This window comes from Monodon monoceros, unplaced genomic scaffold, assembly GCF_005190385.1.
Source record: "Monodon monoceros isolate NGI ecotype Baffin Bay Population unplaced genomic scaffold, NGI_Narwhal_1 Super_Scaffold_7, whole genome shotgun sequence".
NCBI lineage: Eukaryota > Metazoa > Chordata > Mammalia > Artiodactyla > Monodontidae > Monodon > Monodon monoceros.
The window spans coordinates 31,902,342-31,927,705 of NW_021703784.1; the positions used below are offsets into that span (position 1 = coordinate 31,902,342).

General features: G+C 38.3%; 1 protein-coding gene across 6 annotated transcripts in view; it reads right to left on the minus strand.

Moving 5' to 3' along the window:
* Nucleotides 1-25,364, minus strand: part of ARHGAP42 (Rho GTPase activating protein 42) — a 330,059-nt gene that overhangs the window by 217,073 nt on the left and 87,622 nt on the right. For all 6 annotated transcript variants that reach the window (XM_029209704.1, XM_029209702.1, XM_029209703.1 and 3 more), the window contains exon 3: nucleotides 23,447-23,508. In XM_029209704.1, coding sequence (XP_029065537.1) covers nucleotides 23,447-23,508 — 62 coding nt within the window. The remainder of the gene's footprint in view (nucleotides 1-23,446; nucleotides 23,509-25,364) is intronic.

Sequence of the window (25,364 nt, forward strand, 5' to 3'; positions counted from 1 at the left end):
TATATATCCTATAACCTAATAATTACAACATTTTAACTTGACCATCTGCAAGATTCATGAGTAAAGAGTTAATAAAAGAGGCTTTTTCCAGTTAGAAAAATATCTCAGACTTCACTGGCTGTTGCTTAGTTCAAGGGCTTGCAGAACACTCCAAAGAAAATATTCCCTCTAGTAATACTTGGATTAAAACGGTGATTTGGGTGTTTCGGCCAATGAAGACACTAGGGAATTGCAGGCCTCAATCAGACACAGCCTTTGTAATATAAAGCTGAACCATAGGTAGTGTTAGTTTCTCAATCACATAAATTTGGTGGAGGGATGCCAACTAAAGAAGAAAATCTACTAACACACTGTCTACACTAACTCTAGTTATGAAGATGGCTCTGAAATATCCTTTTCCCCAGGAGCCTCTGGAGGAAGAAGTGGTCCACTATCAATTCAGAGAAGCCTGGGGAAAAGGTAGAACAAAAGAGACAACCCTGGGGCTTCCCTGGTGGTGCAGTGGTTGAGAGTCCGCCTGCCAATGCAGCGGACGTGGGTTCGTGCCCCGGTCCGGGAAGATCCCACATGCCGCAGAGCGTGTCCGGAGCCTGTGCTCCGCAACGGGAGAGGCCACAACACTGAGAGGCGCGCGTACCGCAAAAAAAAAAAAAAAAAAGATACAATCCTGAAAGCTGTCCCTCAGGGCAAGATCTCTCGTATGTTTTCTAATAACACAAACCAAATTAAATGAAGCAAACTGTGTTCCTTGACCTAAAAGGGATAAGTTGGTTTCTAATTCTTTCTTCATCCAAAAGATTTTAGTGTGAACCTACCCACTGTCTGGGCTTCCAAGCTTAAGTTTATAGTTTCCAGGCAGAAAAAGAGCTTTGAGACAGTATGGTACAGAGGGAAGGTAACCAGACTGAAAGACTTGGAAAACTGACGACTCTAGTCATTGCACTAACCCCCATCCCATTAATAAATTCTTATGTACAGACATCAGTGAAGCCCACAAATTGTCCAAATTTACATCTATTTGGTCTTGAGTATTCTATAACCCCCACCTGCTGTGTGACTGTCACCTGTTTGGGTGCCAGGCTCCTTCACTATCAAATGGCCTACTAGTGGGCACTCCACTTCAAAAAGCATCTTTAACCCTCATTCACTTTTGGCTAACAAAGCAAATCATAGTTTTTGTATCACAGGCTGTTATGCACAGATGAATGTGTTAATTCATTTTTGGAGGGTAGTTTCTGTTCCTACTAAATTATCTAAAGATTTTCTCACCCTTTGGTCACAAGTAATTACCTCTGTCAACCGCAAAACTTACAGATCTATTGGGGGGAAAAACTGTGCACACTGTAGAGTGAGACCACGTAGTCCACATGGGCACAGAGCTAATAAACATTTTATAATGATGGATGATTACTCTCCTCAAAGCATCTGCAGGTCCTTCAGATTACATCACTACAGTCTACAAATAGTGTAGAAATAATCCAATCACTTCCACCACGACTGAGGAAATTGAAGGATAAAGAGTTTTTAGAAAGAAATTTGGAAGTAAGATCCAAGTAAGTATTAAAAAAAAAAAAAAAAAAACAAGAAAAGCAATGGAATTATGGAAAATGACACTGAAATAAATAGTAATCAGTTTTATTACTACTATAAAACTTGACATACCACTGACCCCAATAATCCACCAGTGATTCAACAGAAATTTATCTGGGCAATAATGATAGAAAAATAGATGACAAAAAACACTGAAAAATACTCAACAGTCAGAAATTCTTAAGTTTTTTTAAAGATACACCCTAAAATTTGTAAATGACTTAAGGTTATGCTTTGAGGAAACTTCAGTTTTTATTCCAGGGCCAAATTACTGAAAATATTTTTGTTCTGGACAAGTAGTAAATTGTGTAGCCTCAACTCAGAGAGTATCAAATACCACTCCCTAGACAGAGGTCATGACCCTGCCTAAATCCTGTGGAAGGATTATCTTCTAGGCAAATGGTTGAAAAAATCTCACCTAATTGAATGTTTTACTCATGCATTTCTCTGCACTTCCAAGGACACTCACTGGATATTCACCATCAGGAGCAGTATCTATCTGATGAAGAAAACAGGAGAAAAATACAATTCCTGCTCTGGAAATTATTTAAATCTAGAGTCATCAGGAATAATCCCATCAGTTGCCACCAGAGCATATGGTTTACATTAAGGTAAAATAAGAATGAATAGACAAACACATTGCTCAAACTACTTCAGTTGTCATAATAAAAGTATTGCTTCAAACTGTGTTGAAGGGAAAAGAAAGGAAGGAAGGAAGTATTAATAGAAAAATAAGATAGTGAAAAGGATAACTAAGTTGAGTTTTAAAAAGGTAATAAAAGAGAAAGATGTCACCATACACTCCTAAATTCCTGCTTACTCAGGGAGTAAGACCTCATGCAAGGCCCTTGGTTCCTCCCACCTGAAAGAGCCTAGAATCTACCTGCTCTTTTCAAACCAAAATCCTACCCAGTCCTGGTCACCACAAGATCTGGTTACTTCATTCTATTCCATCTCTCTCTACCTCCAAGATCCCGTTTGTACTTACACAGTTCAACAAGTGTTTTCTAAATGTTGCATGGTTATGCTTTTCTTGGTAACTGGACAGTAAGCCATACTCCAAGGTTAAGTCAAATCCTTTTCTTATATCTCCCCTGAGGGCTGGAAAGGGAAGTGTTTAATTTTTTTTTAATTATAATAAAATTTTTAAAAACCTGAAAACTGGCAATTAATCAAAAAGAGTTCTCTTCCAAAACATAGACAGCCCATGCACTGGTTACAGCCTAGTACAGGAAATCATAAAGTAAACCTTTATGGCAGCCTTGAAACACCCTAAGGACATCATACTATGACTTCGGTCTTCATACGTCTCTGGCTTGCCCTATCATAACTCTCCCCACTTCAAATTATCCAATAACCTCACAGGCAGCCCAGAAGTCAGAGTGAAAGTGGTGTCTTTACAAATTAAGAGATATCTGCAAAATTAGGCAAAAGAAGTTATATACACACTCCTTTGGTAATTAACAGGTGCTGTCTAGGGACCATCACTGTGGAAATGAAACTCAAGACTTCATTGTGGCTTTAGTACTTTATCACATCTACTGCCAACAAGAATGACAGCAGCACTACTAGCAGGTTAGGATCCTGCACCAAAAATTATCAACGAAAAACTGAGAAATCATATAAAAATACCCAAATATTAACATTCAAAAAGAAATGGGCAATGCCAAGGACAGAAAAGCACTACTGTGCTGCTAAACTCCAAAGGAATATTCTTTAGTCAAAAACTCCTGAATATCAGGAAAAAAAAGCAGCTCACCAGCTTAAAAATCAAGTCATTCATATTCTGTCCTTAATCCCCTTCATTATTCTATATTTGGGTACAGATTTGAAAAACTCCCTAGTAATTGGATTTTATTTAACAAATAATGATATAGCCTTAATGTAGCAGGCACTGTTCTAAGAAACTTTGCAAATATTAATTCGGTTAATCCTACACTGGTTGGATTCTTATCCTATTCCTAATGGGGAAACTGAATCATAGAAATATATGTGCCTGAGGTCACACACAGCTAATGATACAAAGCAGATGCAGGGTCCACTCATTTCAAACTCTGCGCTCTTAACCATTACGTTATGTTGCTTTTCCTAAAACATCCCAAGCTAAACTCAACACATTCCCCACCCTCCCCAATCCAGCATTCCCTACACATGCAATGACATCCTCATCCTCTAAGTAACCTACTACCATGTCCATCTCTTCCATCTCCACTGCCCTTTACCCACCGCACCGCCCCCCGCTCCACAATCAGGAGTTGTCCCTTAAGTTCTATTTCCACTCACCACATGCTTCATCCCTTACTCTCCATCTCTACTCGTAGAATTATCATTTAGGACCTCACTTCTTCTTAGCATTAATACAACAGCCTTATAACTAATTTGGCCTGCCTCTGGTCTTCTATGATCTGTTCTCAATACTACCAATAAAATTGACTTATTCAGTATGCACTTATCAATCCAGGTCCCTTGCTAAGTGTTGTGAATGCAAAAATGAATCAAAGCCCTGTTACAGAGGGAGTGACAATACAGGTCTTCCAGCTCTGATTGTGCAACCTGAAAATACTCACTAAAGCTCTACTGTCTGCTGAACTGTGTCCAAACTCCTTATCTGTCTTCCAGGTTTTCCATAATATGAATTTTTTTTTCTACCCTTTCACACAAACCAAGTTTTTCCTATTAAAGCCACCTATATTTTGGACTTCCCTAGCAGTCCAGTGGTTAAGACTGCACTTCCACTGCAGGGGGTGCAGGTTCAACCCCTGGTCAGGGAAGTTCTGCATGCTGCATGGTACCGCAAAAAAAAAAAAAAAAAAGCCACCCATATTTTGACATCTCCCTGCATTTGCTCGTGTTCTCTTTCCTATCACAATGCCATCTCTGCCACTTCCATCTAATCTAGCTGAAATCCTACCCAAATACCACAGCTCAGTTTTCTCAGATATTCCCAACCAGACAATGGCTTCCCACAGACCAAAGAACCTTAGCACCTTGAAACACATAGGACATATCCCTGTGCCTTGCATTCTCCTGTTGGCAAACAAACTCTGATTTACAAAGCACATTTAAGTTTATCCTTTGGGATGAATACCTTCTCTGATACTCACCGCAAGAAGAGCTAGCTCAGCTGAACAGTCCTTTCTCCCTATACTTCACGCTTCTTGGCATTCCCTTCCCTCCTCTACCCTTCTCCTCCATCTGCTTTTGCTGGTGTATTTCACTTAAGACCTGGTGCAAATGCTGTCTCCTCCACAAAGTCTTTCCAAATCCCTCCAGGTAGAAGTAACCTCTCCCTCCTCTGAGTTCCCATAACATTTTACCTGTGCATCTCTTCTAGCATTCACCATCTGGTACATCATTGACACTATTTATGTACATCTTCACCAGTAACTTAGCACCTCTCAAGAGCAGACACTCACCTTGTTCATTTCCTACATGCTTATCAACTGATGACCTCTGTGCTGTGATAATGATAATGGGTGGATAACAGGTAATGGGTGATGGCATTACACGTGTTGGTCCTGGTCAAGAAGCTAACATAATTAAAGAAAGTGAACCAGATAACTCCAGAGGAGGCAGGATGGTAGGACCAGGCCAGACTCTGTTGGAGCCAACAGGAATGTTTTCAACTTATGAAATTATTGTTTCAGAAAAGCAGTAACTAGGAAGAAATCAAAGTTCCTGACATGCCAAGCTGGAACTCTGATGACAGCCCTACAGACAGGTGGCTACAGTCTTGGTTTGGCTGTATGTAGCCATTCACTGAAGACCTCACACAAGGCTCTGAGAATTGTATGGCTGGAGAAGCAGTCTTCCGTGCGGTTTAGAGCTGCGCTTCTGGATACAGGTTAAACTTTCAGTTCTGCTACTTATAAACATCAACAGCAGGTAGGCCTCAATTTTTCCATGTATAAAGTCAGGATAGGGCTTCCCTGGTGGCGCAGTGGTTGAGAGTCCGCCTGCCGATGCAGGGGACGAGGGTTCGTGCCCCGGTCCGGGAAGATCCCACATGCCACAGAGCTGGCTGGGCCCGTGAGCTCATGGCCGCTGAGCCTGCGCATCCGGAGCCTGTACTCCGCAACGGGAGAGGCCACAACAGTGAGAGGCCCACATATCGCAAAAAAAAAAAATAATTAAAAAAAAAAAATAAAGTCAGGATAATACTAGAACTTAGCTCATACAGTGAATATGAGGATTAAATAAGTGTATGTAAGCAAAGTCCTTAACAGCGTCTGGCATATAAGAAGGGGTTAAGCAACATTAGTTACTATATAAATATGTAAAAACTTTTATTTGACTTTAAGAAATTTACAATCAAGTTGGAGAAGATAATATTTGCCAAAACACTTCACCTGAATTCAATTCGGCAACCATTTCCTGAACTGCAACTTGTTATACAAGATAAAACACTAGGTACTAAAGAGAGTAAAGATAAGAAGCTGAGAATGTATAAGTCTAGGAGACAAGACCAATAAGCACTCCCAATTAACTATAAGTCAGATCATGTTAAGGAATACCTACTAGATACACTAGAAATGGCTCCCCAGTAAATACCTAGTCCACTGTTTCTCAACTGGGGACATCTGGCAATGTCTGGAGACATCTTGGCTTGTTCAACTGGAGGCGTTGGGGCAGACATCTGCCACTGGCATTTAGTAGAGGACAGAGATGCTGCTGTACATCCTGCAATGCTCAAGCCCATCCTCAACACAAGGAATCATTCTGCCCAATATGTCAACACTGTCAGGTCAAGAATCCCTACTCTCCTCCAACTGTAAATGACTCTGCTCTGGAGTTCCAGGTCCCGTATCTCTACCCACTGCCTGATTCACTTCTGATGAGACAGGCTTCCTGAGGCTTTGGGAGTGTGGCACTCTGCCAGTATTGTGTAATGGTTGTTTCTCTTGCAGCCTTATCGTCCCTTTGTTCTAGGTCTACCCTTCCACATATCACCCCATGCCCAACCAGGCCATGATCAGATCTATGGAGCTGCCTAAACTCCCAGTTTTATCATCCCACACTGTGGCATCTCAGCCCCATTCAAGCTCCAGTTTTAACAAGGAGGTCTGCATGAAAATATCAGACTATTTTAATTTTTATAGCCTGCTTTTTGGAGCTGGCAGTAAAACCTTTTAAACCTTTGCCTGAAAAGAATAAAAGGTAAAGTAAAGTACTGTTACCTAACTGTTGCCAATTAAAATAATGAAGCTTCAAATAACTGAATTATCCATTGAATAAACATACTTTAGATTAGGCTCTTGTTTCCACGATGATCATTGTTCCTGATGATTTAACAACTTATAACACAGACTAAAAAAATTTTTTTTGATGTTTTGACACTGTCTGCCCTATCACAAAGCATGCTCTGCATCAGTGTCTTCTGAAAGAGTCAACATTTCCTGCTGCTTTAAAACATTCACTATCTGTTAACCTTGTAAATTTACAGATATAAAGCATATATCCTCACCCACCCCAACCACATCTAAAAGCAAACTTAAACCCTAAAGTTGTCCCACCCATTAGGATGGCTACTATCAAAGAAACAGGAAGCAGAAAGTGTTAGGGTAGATGTTAGGCAGGATGTAGAGAAACTGGAACCCTTGTGCACTGTTGGTGGGAATGTAAAATGGTGTAGCCACTATGGGAAACAATATGGTGGTTCCTCAAAAAATTGAAAAGGATTGAAGGCAGGGTCTTAAAGAGAAATTTACACACTATATTCATTGCAGCGTTATTTACAATAGTCAAAAGGTTGAAGCAACCCAAGTATCCATCAACAGATAGATGGAAAAACAAAATGTGGCGTATAAATACAATGGAATATTATTCAGCCTTAAAAAAGAAAAATTCTGACACATGCTACAACATGGACAAATGTTGAGGACGTTATGCTAAGTGAAAAAAGCAACTATGTGTCTTTTACCACAATTAAAACATCACAAATATCACTTCTAGGAATCATTAACTCAAAATCCTCTCCATATTTACAGTTTTGTCAATTATACCTCATCTCTTAACTCCCTGCATAATCTCAACCGCAAAACAGTGGATTTAAATACCATCTATGCACTGACGATTGCCAAATCTGGCCCTGACCTCTCCCCTGACTCCTAACTCAACAGCTCTAGCTGACTAATAGTTAACATGTCTGAAATAAAATTCTTGAGAACACCCACCACACCTGTTCCCCCCATGATCACTACATCCCAGAAGCCTGTCAACTAAAAAATTATTCACAACCTAAAAGGTGAGTTATGTTTTATTCAGTGGGAATTTTTAGGACTTCAAGCCCGGGAGGCAGCCTCTCAAGTAACCCTGAAAGCACTGCTCTAAGGAAGTGAGGGGGAGCCAGGACATATAGGAGCTTTGCAACAAAGGGCAGGTAGTCTGAATGTCAAAAGATTATTGTTAACTAAAGAAAACCAGATATCTCAAGTCAAGGAATTCAGCGCTTTTCTATGTATGAGAAGATGTGAGAGTCTAGGCTCACTGAAATCATTCCTTAGATATGTACCTCAGCTACCTGGGACCAGTATCCTGTGTTTTCATATCCTGAGTTTCCTCAGGGCTCAACGTAGGGAGTGGCTGCAGTCTGACAGCTGCTAGATGGCAGGTATTCTTGTCTGTCCCAAGTTCCCTCAGGGCTCACCGGCTCACCTCCAGCTGGTGGCTGCAATCACCAACTGTGAGACTGTGACATCCTTTGTTTACTGATATGGCAGGCCATATTCCCTTTCTCAATCCCATCAGGCCAAAAACCTTAGGTAAGTGGTTTTCAATAGGTCAACTCTGCCCCTCAGGGTGTAAAATGTCTGAAGGCATTTTTCACTATCATTACTTGGAAGGAAAGGAAGGGGGTACATCAAGAGTTATAGAGGCCAAGGATCTCACTAAACACCCTACAATGCACAGGACAGACTTCCATAGCAAAAATTTATCCGGCCCAAAATATCAATGGCGCTGAGGTGGAGAAACCCTGCCTCTGAAGCATAGTTGCCTCCTCTCTGTCAATTAGTATGTGATCAAGCAGCGAATCCTGTTATATTACCTACAAAACAAGCCCAGAATCTGATTACTTCCACTGCTTTCATCCTGGTGCACATCACCATGGTCTCCAACCTAATGAATAACTAAAATAACCTCCTGACTGGTATCTCCCCAGTTAGGAGACAACCATCCAGCCATGTCCTCTACACTCTACAAAAACAGTCAGGTAATCCCTTAAAATTCTAAATCAGTTCAAGTCACTCCTCTACTGAAAGACCCTTCCACAGAGCAACAGTCCAATCTCTCCCAAGGCCCTACATACGCTTCACATTCCCCCACCCCAACCCATCCCACTGCCCCTCTTCCCACTTTCCCATTTGTTCCTATGCTTTAACCACATTGGCCTCATTCCTCAAACACCCCAAACACTCTCCAGCCTCAGGGTCTTCACACTTGCTGTTGAGTTGTTGGAGCTACCTTAAGAGCACTTCCACCAGAGATCTGCAGGACTAACTGCTCTTTCTTTTGTTTGGTCTCTGATTAAATGACACCTAATCACTGAGGCTTTCTCTGATACCCTACATTAAAACACACCTACATCCCCCCTACATCCTCCTTTACACTCCTTTGTCCAGAGCACCTATTACCATCTGATAATGTCAACGGCAAGACAGAAACTCTTTTTGCCCATACCTATATTCTCAGCTCCAGGAGAAGAAAATCAATATTTGTTGAATAAATGACTGCTATCTTTCCCAACTATTTCAATGTAAAAAATTACAGAAGTTTTGCTTTGTAAATAAAAAAAAGAAAACATGCTATGCATACTGGTCTACCACCTGCTTTGCTTATAGAGGTACCCAAATTCTACCACTGACAGCTTCAATTTTTAAGCATAAGATATTAAGCAAAATCTGGCTTAACCTACCGCAAATGTGTTCATTATATGATGGCTTCTTCTTTCATATGAAATTGATGAGATATCAGATCGCTTCAGGTGTAATTCTTTTTTTTTTTTTTTCAATATAAGCTCCATAAACGAGGTAGTGAACTTGGAGACTAGTCATTGGCTATGTCTAGCAGAGCATACAGTCAGAGAAGACAATCAAAATCAAAAACATTTAAAGCATATATATCACCTATGCCATGGATTCCCGAATTTCAGTCACTCATATACTACTTCCACAATTTTGGCCAGATCAATGTCCTCCAGTTTTCCTTATAAACTGACCCCACTTCTTTTACTAAGCTTCCTGAAAAGCAATAATTTCCGTTAAATTCAGAGTTGTCCTTTTTCAATACACATTAAAATAAAACTACTAAAATGTAAGTTGTTCATTCATATAATGCTTAATATCTAACACATTGCTGGTAGCTTCCATTTTACACTCTGGGAAACAGAATACTCTTCATTTATAAAAAAGAAAACACAATCCTGAGAAGCTTAGTGTTTTACTTGATGCCAACAATTAATTGGAATCGAGACTTTCCCAACATCGTGTTCTGTTTTCACTCAGTAGGGAAAGTACATTTTATTTGCATTGCTTATATAGTATTCTGTTATGTGTAGTGAGTATAAATTATACTGTGGATGAAATATAAAGTGAACAGAATTAAAAGTCTCAGATCTGTAGGGATATTTTATTTTGCCATGAGGCACTTAAACAGAAATACAATAATTACTATGTAGAGCACTGTTCTGCCACCAACTTGGTTAGGAATGGTTATACAAATGAAGAGTACAGCAGTTTCTCAAAAAGCAGTGTTTCTGTTGTTGAAAAGATCTCAGATCCAAAGGTTTCACAGAAGTTTGGAAATATGATTAAAGTAAGGTCTTCATAGGGTGACCACATTTTCCAAATGAAAAAAGGAAATACACTATCTTCAGGACTAGCCTGTGGTTCACCACTACACTAAGTAAAAAGTTAACCAAATTGCTTAAGTTAGATGGTTACAGTAAAGCTCTCTTGTCTAGTATAGTTGGGAGAAAAAGTAATGTTGGTTAAAATCATTCTTCTTAACTGACTCACTGTATTGTTTTTCCTATAAAGCATTGTAATTTCACACATAAAAGTCCTGTACATACTTTGTAGAGTTATTCTTAAGTATCTTATTCTTTCGTTGCAATTTTGAGATGGTGTACAAAAATATAATTCACATATATCTATCAACCTGGCTAGACTCTTATTTCTAAATAAATTCTCTGTAGATTATTTAAGATGTTCTACGTGGGAAAAGCACATCAATAGATTATAGAATGAAGGAAAGAAAATTAAGTCTTATACCTTCTATGACTCTGGTTTTATTTTACTCCATAGACTAGGTGTCCTCCAAAACAATATTGAATTTAAGCAGTAGTAGTGTATATCCCTGCCTGACTCCTGATTTTTAAAGTGAATGTTTCTAACGTTTGGATAGTGAATATTATGTCTTGTAAGTCCTGTAAAATTTCAGACACATACACACACACAAAAAAATTTCAGACACAATTCACTATCATAGGATTCTGCTCAAATGACAATGTTAACTGGAAATGTCTTAAGGCCGTTACCATGCTATAATAGATGAGGTGGGTAATTATCTAAATCACAGTTATTTCCTCATTTCTGAAAATAGTAATCATATTTAGAAGAACACATACAACATACTCAGTCCCCTTGGCCTTGGTGATTGGTCAAGGGTCTTTAAATGATATTGATTGGGCCAATCAGAGCCTTTTTAATTTTTTTTTTTAAGTTTATCAATGGAAACTAGACAGGCCTCCTCTAGAAACAATGTCTGTGAGGTATGGAGGCAGTGTTTATGACTCTCCATGTGGAAGAAGCCAACTAAGAGAATGAAGTTGACAAGCAAATGAAAGTCAGAGACAAAAAAGCCCTCTCTTTTGAAAGAGTTGATGATTCTAGCTGTTCCCGAATCCTGCATGCAACACAGCCCTTCCCACAGATGAATGAGACATCCCAGTGTCTTCCCAGTCAATGTGCTGTTTGCCTTGCAAACAGGTGTCCTGGTGACACACAAATAACAGACCTCATCCTGAAGTGACACAAAGCATCTTGATAAGAATCCACTAAGAGTCCGACTTTTGTCTTCAAATGATGAGTCCTGATTCTAGGACAAATGGCAAGTTTATGAATTTGCAGTTATTTTTAATTAGTATTATAACTTAAAGTAAAATGTAATAAGCTATTTTACTATGATTTTACAAAACGTTACCATTGGGAGAAACTGGCTAAAGAATACACAGGATTCCTCTGTATGTATGTGAATTTATAATTATCTCAAAATAAAGAAAAGTTTAATTAAAAAAGCTTTCAGTCTCTTTTATCTTGATGGTAATTAAATGTGCAATTTCTCCTGTAGAGCATGAACAATATGACTGTGGTTTAATCGTAAAGACAAAAACATTTTGCTCACTGAAGAACACCCCAACTTCTTAGTTCTGAATACCTGGTTGGTCTGTCAGCTGATATCTCTGAACCAGAGATAGCTTTGTCACATCATTTAAAATTTCCCATCATGCTTATCTTTTACCGCTGTTTTTCAAGTCTAACTTACGTCTACTTAGGTTTATCTTCTTTGCCCTTTAAAATTAAATGCCCCATCCAGATATTAAAACTTTGGGATATGGTGACAAAATGACTTTAGATATTTACTATTTATGGTATCAAAGTATCTTTGTCTTTCCTAACTATCAAACAACAAATCAAGGGACTTCCCAGGTGGTCCAGTGGTAAAGAATCTGCCTTAAAACGCAGGGGACGCGGGTTCGATCCCTGGTCAGGGAACGCGGGTTCGATCCCTGGTCAGGAAACTAAGATCCCACATACAGCGGGGCAACTAAGCCTGTGCACCACAACTACTGATCTCGCGCGCCTCAACTAGAGCCCACATGCTGCAAACTACAGAGCCCACGCGCCCTGGAGCCTGTGGGCCACAACTAGAGAAGAGAAAACCTGCTTGCCACAACTAGAGAAGAGAAAACCCGCCTACCACAACTAGAGAGAAGCCTTCGCACCACAAGGAAGAGCCCGCACACCACAGTGAAAGATCCCGTGTGCCTCAACAAAGATCCTGCGTGCTGCAGCTAAGACCCAACACAACCAAAAATAAATAAGTCAAAAAATAATAAATATATCTTAAAAATAAAAACAAATCAAAACATGGTTTATAAATGTAGTAAAGACTAACACATACCCAACGGTATCAATGAAATATGATGACCAACACCACAGAATAAATGTATTTTTGAAAATATGATATGCAATTATAAGACTCCAAAGTAGCTTATACAACTGGGATCAATGGCAAAGGCAGGAAGATGGAAGAAATAGAGATGGGAAGCACAGGTGCTGTGTCCAGTAGCAGACTCTCGCAGCCACAAGCAACAAAAACCTAACATCTGAAGATTCATGCCAAAGTAGCAAAACTGAAAAGGAAATTTTCAATACAGTTTATGTCTTGACGGGAAAGAAAAAGTTCTTTATTCACGTATCCTATTTTAAATTGACTGCTTTTAAAATAGCACTATCTGGTGGAAAAGTTCCCCTAAATCCTTCCATACAGTCAAGGTTAATCTTAAAAATATAAAGGGGTCTTTGGAAATAGGAAAATATAAAGACTGGATGATTACTGCCACATTTCCATTTACAAATCTTTAAATCTAGCAACTTGATATATACCCATGAAATACCAGCTGTGAGAATGGCATCAACCAAAAGAAAAAAAATTATGCCCAAATGTTAATGAAACTGGTATACCTAAATACAAATATATTTCAAAATTAGTGTCATCTCAGTTCCCTCTGCTGACTGCTAGCCAAGACAGCAGAACTGAAACAGGAGGGAAGGGGGCAGGGCACAACCTTTAAAAGAATGACACAGCCGTAGGACAGGACAAAAACTGTTTAGAACCAACTAGGTCCAAGATGGCGGAATATTCAACTTCCAGTGGACCTTGAGCCTCATTATACACTCAGTGTAATACATTAGCATATGCTAAATGACACACCCACCAGCACCATGACAGTTCTGAGGCTAACCATGAAAGGCCAAAAATAGATGGTGGCCCAATCCCTGGAAATCTCCACCTATTCCCCAAAATAACTGGCATAATCCTCCCAATTATTAGCCTATGAAATTACCCAGCCCATGAAAACTAACCATGCCATATTTAGGAGCTCTCTCACCTTCTGAGATGGCCCACACTCTCTGTCTGTGGAGTGTGTTTCTCTAAATAAATCCACTTCTTACCTATTACTTCATCTCTGAATTCCTTCACAATGAAGCAAGAACCTCAAATTCACCGGAACATAACTTAGAATAGCATACAAACCTTAATTTAACTACAGAAGGTACAAGCTGCTTTCCTTCGTCTGTGAGAGCTGGTACAGAACATAATCAAGTCTCAAGTTTTCTCTTCTATCCCCTTTCCTATACTCTAGGGTAGAAGCGTGAATGAGCAGGGAAATGGCTCAAAGGCAAGGCAGCCTGTCAGGACAGCTTCACTGTCTGACCACTACACTAAATCTATTCAAAGATCTTTTCAGAATTTTGACAGACATTTCTAGTCATCGTTGTGTCCTAAGACTTTTTCAGTTATAGAATCAAAAGACATAATTCACAAATATGAACACTTTGAGGTATTTTCTGAAACCCTAGCAATTACCCTATTAAAGGTCTTCACACAAAATTAGCAAATTTTACTCAAAGAAAGTTTATTTCTCTTTTAGACTTAACCATAATGAATTAAGTAAACAATCTGAGAAATGGCAAATAGGAAGCTGTGATAACTTTCAAAACCACCTTTTCTTCTTCTGTAAAGGAGTATGCATTATTCTAAATTTTGGACAACCAAGACGGTTTTCAGAACAGGTAATATACACAAGGGAAAAAAAAAATAGAAAACAGATCAGGCCTCTGTCCTCAAGGAGTTTAAAATTTAAATAAAAAAAGAGAAGACACAGGATGTAACAGAACAATGGGCTGAAGTCCAAAGACCTAAAACTGAGTCCTACTCAATTTGACTCTGTCACTTAGTGGTATGTATCACCTTGAGTAACTCATCTAGATTCTGAACTCAGTTTCAGATTGTTGGAGGATAAAATAAAAATATATATTAAAAGCATTTTGCACACTCTAAAAACTACAAATCAATACTAGGACTATTACCAATAAAAAAATTAAAGACACTATCATTGCAGTCATGATGAATTGTATGTAACCTGCCACCTCTGAATCCTACCTTTTCTTATTTCACCAAATAACTGAAAATCAGGGAAATCATGGGAAGCCTCTGCAATTCAATAAATGTGAAAAATCAGAACTTTGTACATGTAGAATGTTGAGATTTTTTTTTGTTTCTTTTAAATTTCAGGTGAAATCATTGTATAAAAATGTTGGTATGGGGACTTTCCTGGTGGTCCAGTGGTTAAGACCCCCGCACTACCACTGCAGGGGGCATGGCTTTGATCCCTGGTCAGGGAACTAAGATCCCACATGCTGCACAGCGTGGTCAAAAAAAAAAAATAAAATTAATTAAAAAAAGAAAAATGTTGGTATGTAGGCCAGCATACCTAAAGTTTGCTTCTAATAAATGTTAACCTAAGACACACCAGAAACATAATCCATACTCATACATGTGGAATGTTGGCATACTGTGCATTATTTATCTGAGATAATAAAAGAAACTGGATTACTTCACAGATAATTGGACTTAAGCATATAACAGTATCAATGCCAGAAACTCAGAGATTAATCAATATCATCTGACAGCATATGTGCAATGCAAAAATCTATGCAAATTTTCCATTAAACAAGGGAAAATCTTTCATTGAATGAAATAAGGACATGTAATTTTCTCAACATTTAAAATATTCTCTAATTTCATGAATTCTTGGTTCAAAGGAGTGGGGAGAGACTTTAGGTTCTCACATGCCAAAATCTGATGAGAGAACTGTCAATGGATTAATGAATTAAGTTTTTGCTGAAATGTATGTATGCCTGTTTAAATATGAAGAAATTTAAAAATCTAATTTCAAAACTTGTAATGCCTGTGATCTTCCCTAATTTTTCTAAGATACTGAAATAATACACCTACAGCACTTCATAGAGCATTTCACATACTATATTAATAATATGTTTGCTACTGTTATGTAATTTTTTGTTTTAAAAGTCTTAGTTTGTAACAGTATGAATTATGTGGAGGCTCTGGAGCCCAACAGCCTGGGATTAAACCCTCGGGTACCACTTATTACTATGTGCCTTTGAGTTTGCTCCTCTAGAAAGCCCAGAGATAAACCCACGAACATATGGTCACCTTATCTTTGATAAAGGAGGCAGGAATGTACAGTGGAGAAAGGACAGCCTCTTCAATAAGTGGTGCTGGGAAAACTGGACAGATATATGTAAAAGTATGAGATTAGATCACTCCCTAACACCATACACAAAAATAAGCTCAAAATGGATTAAAGACCTAAATGTAAGGCCAGAAACTATCAAACTCTTAGAGGAAAACATAGGCAGAACACTCTATGACATAAATCACAGCAAGATCCTTTTTGACCCACCTCCTAGAGAAATGGAAATAAAAACAAAAATAAACAAATGGGACCTAATGAAACTTCAAAGCTTTTGCACAGCAAAGGAAACCATAATCAAGACCAAAAGACAACCCTCAGAATGGGAGAAAATATTTGCAAATGAAGCAACTGACAAAGGATTAATCTCCAAAATTTACAAGCAGCTCATGCAGCTCAATAACAAAAAAACAAATAACCCAATCCAAAAATGGGCAGAAGACCTAAATAGACATTTCTCCAAAGAAGATATACAGACTGCCAACAAACACATGAAAGAATGCTCAACATCATTAATCATTAGAGAAATGCAAATCAAAACTACAATAAGATATCATCTCACACCAGTCAGAATGGCCATCATCAAAAAATCTAGAAACCATAAATGCTGGAGAGGGTGTGGAGAAAAGGGAACCCTCTTGCACTGTTGGTGGGAATGTAAATTGATACAGCCACTGTGGAGAACAGTATGGAGGTTCCTTAAAAAACTACAAATAGAACTACCATATGACCCAGCAATCCCACTACTGGGCATATACCCAGAGAAAACCATAATTCAGAAAGAGTCATGTACCAAAATGTTCATTGCAGCTCTATTTACAATAGCCCAGAGATGGAAACAACCTAAGTGTCCATCATCGGATGAATGGATAAAGAAGATGTGGCACATATATACAATGGAATATTACTCAGCCATAAAAAGAAACGAAATTGAGCTATTTGTAATGAGGTGGATAGACCTAGAGTCTGTCATACAGAATGAAGTAAGTCAGAAAGAGAAAGACAAATACCGTATGCTAACACATATATATGGAATTTAAGAAAAAAAAATGTCATGAAGAACCTAGGGGTAAGACAGGAATAAAGACACAGGCCTACTGGAGAACGGACTTGAGGATATGGGGAGAGGGAAAGGTGAGCTGTGACAAAGCGAGAGAGAGGCATGGACATATATACACTACCAAACGTAAGGTAGATAGCTAATGGGAAGCAGATGCATAGCACAGGGAGATCAGCTTGGTGCTTTGTGACCGCCTGGAGGGGTGGGATAGGGAAGGTGGGAGGGAGGGAGACGCAAGAGGGAAGAGATATGGGAACATATGTATATGTATAACTGATTCACTTTGTTATAAAGCAGAAACTAACACACCATTGTAAAGCAGTAGAAAATAAAATAAAATAAAATGGATCTATTAATAGCATACACCTGAGAGGGTTGCTGTGCAGATTAAATTAGGTAAAAATACAAGCAATTGTAGCAGTGCCTGGTACCTTGAAAATGCTCAGGGTCACTTATTATTTTGTATAGCAGTGCTTCACAATAGAAATATAATGCAAACCACATAATCACTAACACATCTAAGGTGCTAAATAGCCACAGATGACTAGTGTCTAATGTAACAGACATCACAGATATGTTTTTTAAATCTCTTAAGACTCATAGAAGAGACTGAAATCTTATATCAATAATCAAGTAATTTACGTTTGACACATTTTTTCTTTTTTTAATACAGATCTAAAACTATTTTGATTTTATCCCTCATTAACCCTTATATAGTACTGATTATGCTTTTAAAAAAAAGTATAATAACAACAAAAAAGTATAACAAAGGAAAGCAGAGGTTTCAAAACTCTTACAAAGGAAGTAATTATTAAGGTTACACATTTCGCCTCCTAGTACCTTATCTTTCTGTTGTTGTTGTTATTCCAAAGTAATGCCCAGACACCTAGCGTATTTCAGGAGAGTACTTTCATTGCCCAAGGATAAAAAAGACAAACATGGACACTGAATAGAAAGAATATATATCCTGGGAAACCTGAAGTGAAATTTGTAACTTTACACAGGTCAAATGTGAATGTTAAATATTATGGGTAATAACAGTAAAAATAAGAGGTTTCTAGTATTAATCAAAATGAAAACTATAAAAACAAGTTCATCTACATAAATTCTTCACGATAAACACAAGCTAAAATATTCTGAAATTCTGGCTTCCTTAATTAGAGACAAAGATTTTTAAAAATCTACATTTCTACGCACACATACCCACACCCAAAACAAACAACACACATGCACACCAAAACTTTTTTTTGTCAAGGTCAGGGACTCTGAGTACCCAGAAAGTGAGGGCCCAGGGGCTGGGGTGGACGAGCAGCATAGGGTAAACAGATAATTTAGAGCCTCTATCCTGAAGAAGGCTACAGCCTCTGGTCCACATCCTGTAAGTTTCTACTTATTATTGCCCTACATCTCTGCGATAGCCAAGTGAATAAATGGGACTTCCAGCAAGCTGTCCAAACAGCTCTCCCCTGGTTCTCTTACTGATCCAAATCTCCTTTGTTGATTCTACCTCATCTGACCAAACTCTGGACTCCGCACCTCAGGGCTTGACCCTCCCACCTTTTCTGTCTGCACACTCACAGACTGGGTGGGTGATCTCATACATTCCCACAGCTTTAAATGCTCTCAACATGTTGACAATGTCTAAATTTATATCTCTAGTTCCATCTGCTCCCCTGAACTCCAGACTCATACATATACTCAGATGCTCCCTCAACAAGTCTCCTTGGATATCCAGTAAACACCTAAATAGACTCAAATTTTAACTATTTCTCCTTCATCTCCTTCTTCATCCCAATAAAGGGCAACATATTCTACCAGGTCCATTATTTTTCTTTTTAGCACTTACCTCCCTCAGACATACTTTGTTTAAATGTCTGTTTCTCCCCAGTAGAATGCAAGCTGCATGAGAGCAGGTATTTCTGTCAAAGAAATACCAAAGGGGACTCATTTAAACTGTATGGAAAGTGCAAGCCCCCAGGAGATATAGAAGGTGAAGTCTGAAGGACAAAACGGAACCAATCATGAGAAGATATAGATCAGGATGTTCAAGGCAGAAGAAATGACAAATGCAAAGGTCTAAATCCAAAAGAAGCCTGTAGAGACACATTGAGAGAAAGAAAGCCCAGGGAGATGGAGAATAGGGAACTAGAGGCAGAGGAATGAGAAGGGAGGAATGAGGGGTGAAGTACAGTTCCAGGGCTTCAGGGAGAGGGGGATGTCAGGTCCAAAGGCCTGGAGGCAAAATGGAGGCAAATTCAGTATTTCAATAGAAATAACAAAGGAGAAGCTACCAAGATCTCTTCCAGAAGGCCTCAACTGACCATTTCATGCTTCTCCAGAGGGTTCTCTTGATATGTTAATATTTGTTCAAATTAATTTTGAACAGCAAAATTTTGAACAGCTAAATGGTAGCATTTGCACAGCCCAGTCAGCTATGATCTGAAGTAAAATAGAGCAGTTCCTGTGGAGAAACGGAAACTGAAGAGACCTTACCACCAAGTTTATATGGCTTAGAAGCCCCTGTCTACATTGGGCACCGTCTCAGAATCTTTCCACCTAGACACCCAATTTATGACATTTCTAATCAAAAGCATGGACATGCTGCATTCCATGGGGAAAAACCCTAACATTTCCAATAACGATGCACTTTTTTAAAAAAGCCTCTATCACTAATCAATACCATATCCCGACTGCAAGTAATAAGCATTTTACTAAGGCCATTACAAAGGGCTATTAAATTATTTCTTCTATTTGTCTTGTTAAAAGGCTGTTCTCTATTAGCCCCTTGATGGCAAGTGTCAATTGACATCTTGGAAAATGTCAAATCATGGAAGATGGATTTTTGAGTGAGAAGTATGACAGGATAAACTATACCCTCATAAGTGTCTGAAATAGATATTTTCAAACTTACTCTGGGTCACTTTTTTGTTGCATTAAAACTATGCATTTTCAGTTGGCTTTAGCAGAGTTTGTTTTCAAAAACTCAATACTTAAAGTTAGTAAAGAGCAAAGTGGAAGTTCCATTTCTAAAAATCAATGTTTCTTTAGGCTCTTTCTCTGCAAATAGACTTTAGGTTACCCAGATGATGTACTCAGTATGGTAAATCATTGGAAGCAAGAGAATTTGTTTAAACTGTTGTGTCCTTTTTCATCTTCCTGAGATTTTATTTTTGTATAGTCACTGTTCTGACATGCTTAGGTTTTGGTTAAATTCAATTAATATACAATGTCATGATTTATCACTAAAAACAGCATGATTAATTGACTTTATAATCAGTTATAGAACTCTTTTACACTTTCCTAGTACACTTAAAATAGTCTACTTCCTAAATGAAGCACTACTTTTTAAAATACAAATTCTTTGCACAAAATCCATTACCAGCTGTACCTTCAGTTATAGTAACACCAAATGACTGGAAGTGTTGATTAAACACTCCAATATTTAGATTTGTGTGTTTAAATGATTACTTTTATATAATCTTTGTGGAAATGCAATCCATTAGTCTTTCATCTATAGAGATTTTTCTTCATTATTTTGCATTTTTTATCTCAGACCTTCTCTGAAACAACAGGTAGGGCAATCAAAACCCACAGTATGACTTCACTCATGAATGTAGAATTCCCTCCTTGCTCCAACATGAGAAATATGGCTAAGGGCAGAAATGAATATCCTTGAGACACTATGAGCTGGTGGGCCAATCTCCATCTCCATTGCTTATGAAACACTCTACCACATTCCTCAGCCACTTCTTGGTTTTGGGGCTTTATCCTGTTATCATATTGGATGATCTCAACATCCTGCTCATAAAACATCCAAACTTCAGAGCTCAGCTTTCCCAATTTCTAAGGTCTTTCTCCCTGCTCAGCCACACCTTAACTTTATCACTATCTAAATGAGCTCCATTGTCAAGTTCACTATGTTTCAACTGCCACTCCTGATCACAATGTCCTTTTCCTCTCTTAGAATCTTCTGTGTTCCTAGTTAACCTTCATTATAGGTAAGCAGTCATGCTTGCCCTCTCTGCTTCCTAAGGCTATCAGTATCCTCCTACCTCAGTCATCGCTGTACTCAATCAGGACCCATTTTCATATCATACAAATCCATGCCCCTGTAATCCAACACCACGTCTTCTGTGCCAACCACCTACCTGAATCTGACCTCCCAACTGTTCTTACCACTCACAATCCAGGGCTCTGGGTATTGTTAGAAAAATCCATGAAAACATGCTTATCAATCTTTCCTGGACATATTCATGATGTTTAACTTCAATGGCTCTTTATCCCTGACCAGGAGTCCCTTTTCTCTTGTAGAACCTGCTCCTGGCTGTTCTAAACTGTTTCTACAATCTCCTCTCACAGCAGATGACCACTCCTTCCTAACACTGTTGTCCATCTGTCCAACCAACCAATTTACTGTCCAAAGCTCTATGTTTTAACCAATCCTCTCTTTTGTCCCAGCACAGAAGAAGAGCTTTTCCCTTGGTGCCTCCAGGCCTCCTCAGTGCTAGAAGAACATTCTCTTGGCTCTTTTCCTCCTGCAAACTACAACACACTTTCCCATACTCTTATACATTTTCTATAATTATAGCCCATGCTAGATGACTCAATTGCTCTCCTGAACTATTTGCATAGGACTTGAATCACTCAACCCAGAACCCTAACTAACACGGGAGTTAGGGGCACAGTGGAAAATCCACATGTAACTGATAGTCAGCCCTCCATATCCACGGATTCAGCCAACAGTAAATTGTCTAGCACTGTAGTATTTACTACCGAAAAAAATCTGCGTATACCTAGACCCATGCAGTTCCATCCCATGTTGTCCAAGGGTCAACTGTATTCTCCTGGCTCCCATGCCATTTCCAACTCTTTATTTTCACTTCTTTCTAACCACTCTTTCCCACTTCCATCATCAGCTCGTCTTCTGGGCCATAAGTGCACATACCACCCACATCTCCCCATGGAACCTGAACTTCTATTGTATAGAAGTTTATGAAGGCTTAGGTATAAAGCACTTAAAAGTGTCAAGTCACCCCCACAGAAAAGCTTTTTCTGACCACCCCAGAGAGGGTCAGTCTCCCACAGTGGCTCATCTCCAACTAGAACAGATCACATTGCATGGCTATCTCTCTGATACTGGGACCAGACCTATGGTAGGCTGATGTTTCCTAAGAAAACATGGTCACCCCTCTCCACAACATTTCTTCCTTACCTAATATGTCTCCCACATGGCCACCAAATTAATCTCTCCTAAATCCCATATTGATCCTCTCATTCTTCTATCAAAAACTTCTAGCAATTTTCCCACAGCTTATAACAAAGACCAAAACTTCTTAGCCTGGCTCTTAAACGCCACATACGCCCAAAACTACCAATCAATCTTCTACTGATAACTTCTAAGAACCCTCTGCCTTATTCTACAAATATACACAGTACTTTCTCCCACCTGTGGCCTCCGCTCAAGCTCACTTATATAACTGCCATGTCTTAGTTGTGTGATTCTCCCTCAGCTCAGGCAATGTTCCCCAGGAGTCAGGGCCTTCTTAAGGGCACCCTCCTCAAATTCCTCTTCCTCACCTATTGAGCAAAATGACACCAAACTGCTGAGTTCCTAGCCCATTCAGTCCACAAGCCGAGCACTTTATTTATGTGTATATATAACTCCCCAACAGGATGGTGAAGCCAGTGATATCAAAGATGATGTTTTAAATGTCTGTAACCCTCACTTTAACTGACAACCAACATCTTTACCACCATCAGCATTTATTTATAATGTGCCAGGTGCTGCTACAAATGCTTTACAACGATCTTGTGGGATATATACTACTATTTTTTCCATATGCGAATGGGCAGCCTGGGTCATAGACAGGGGCCTACACAGAACTTTGAACACAATGGGTACAAAATTATATCTGTGAGTGGATAAATGTATTACTAATAACCATGCTCTGATACTGCCACATAAGTTAATGTGTCAACGTAGAATGCTTTCCCATTCTTCCCAGCCCAGCAAAATCCTCTGAGCCTTCAAGACCCAATTCAAATGTTACCTTTTCAAGAAAGTCCCCTGCTAACACCCTGGCAAATTTAGTTGCTCCTTCCAAAATCTGTCTTTAATACTTGTAATGTGTCTTCATTATAACACTAAGGTTATTTATAAGACTGCTCAGTTAGAATGAGTTTCTTCATGGCAGTTTGTTCAATACTTTTCTCAGAACAACTAAATGGAAAGTAAAATGAATGTAATTTATATCTGCTGACCAAATGAAACAAAAAGAAATGGCATATCTTATTAGCAATATTTGATCATCATACTCACAAATCTTTTCTGTAACATTCAGTACATGTATCAAGTTATAAAATCTGGTATGACTAAATCTAATTCAGAAGGTCTATTTTTTCTTTTAACATGTCCAAACAAAGCATTATTCTTAAGAAATGGAGAAGAGACTTACCAGTCTTCTCCTTTCTTCTTCTACTGCGATGAGCAGTCTTGCAAATTCTTTTAGTGACTGAGCTATTTAGAAGATAAGTTAAAAAAAAAAAAAAGCATTAACCTCTTTACACTGCTGATATCCAATTGCACAAGAATAAACATTACAATAAAGATACTTATGAATTTGTATATATTCTGTGGTGTTATGTTTTTATAAGCAGGAAACAGTATATACAATAGGATTTCAATGACTAACAGTTATATATAAGAGATGTTTGTGTGCTACAAATTGAAGTTTAGCACATATCAAGTATAATATTTTTTCTTCAAAGGCACTAAGGGAATATAGTTTATATATTTAATAAACAAAATTTACACAGTAATAAACAAAAGTATAGTACTGGAATCACTTCTAAACAGAATCCTACAAATAATAAATTCATTAAATCTATAAGGAGCAATAAATCCAGTACTAAGATGTACTCAGTAGCAGCCAGTAATGCAAAGTCTCCCACTGACTTCTTTCTTGAAGCTCAACACATATATACTTAAAAACAGATTCTGTATTCTGTATTACTGTATCACTCTCATATCCAAGGTACTTTAGACCTTTGCTAGTCAGAATGGTCAGAGGACCACCAGCATCAGCATTTTGGGAGCTTGTTAGAAATACAGATGCTCAGGCCCTGGCCCAGAATCTGCATTTTAACAGGATCCCCAGTTGATCCCTTTGCACATTAAAGTTGAGAAGCACTGCCTTAGAAAACTATCTGAAGCTATATTGTTGAGGCTTGGGAAGTGTTCAGGAACTTTGGGAGGACAAACGAAAAAAATAAGTAAACAGGGAGTTACAATAGCATATTCTTCAAAAATGCACAGTGCCACACAGTAAACTGTGAAAGATTAATTTGTCGACATCAATTTCTGTAACTTATACTTAATGTGAATTAAGTATACTTAAGTATACTTAATGTGAATTATTAACTAATGTTTAGATTACAAAACTAACAAAAGAAATAAGGTAAATGCAAATTTTATTTTGATTTAAGCCTTGAACCTTCCCTTCTATGTCCTTATTCTTTAGGCTCCCACCTCTTCCTTCATCCATACTAATATTGAAAACGTCCTGTGAGACCAGAAGTCTAGTAAGTCTGGCATAAAGTCTACAATAAAGGGAGGTGAGTGAGAACAACACATCAAGAGTCTTACCAACAAAACTCATTAAGAAAGAGAAAGAATATTTTCCATTTAAGAATTTTAAATTACAATCTTGGATTTTTCTTCTCTCTTTTCAAAACCACTAGGCTTACACTAACTAAGCTGGTTTGAAATTCTATTCCTATGATTACTTCACACTGTATTTTATTCAGTTACCAAAACAGAAATCAAAGGATTACCTGGGAGACTCACATTAATCTCATAAACACAGTAATGGCCTTAAAGTAAGTGGAACTTTTCTAAAGTGTTTAAAATGTGATTTTAATTTCTGCAGAAATAACTAACATTGCTACATTACAACCCAGTTTTGACAACAATAAGTTGAAGAGAAAAGCATTTTACAAATAGATAGAAGATTTTAACTGGAGTGTGCAATAGCATATTATATGTTTGTACTTTCGGTAAAGAAATATCCAGTCATCATTCTGGCAGCTATCTACTGCCATTGAAGATCTGTTGATGAGACTGGAAAAAGTCAACAAAACTTTGAATGATGGAAGGTAATGTTAACATGCCTGCAGAGAAAGAAGACAGAAAGTATGTCATTCTGGGCTACAGAAGGAGAGGCAACAGGTACTCCTGAGGTGAGAAAATAAGAGGAGATGTAAATAGAAAGAGTACACTAGTTGAAAGTCTGTATAAGAAGCACTTTAACCCCAGATTTTTAACTTAACGCCGCCTAACCTTTGTAATAAATATCAAAACAAAAACAAAAAACC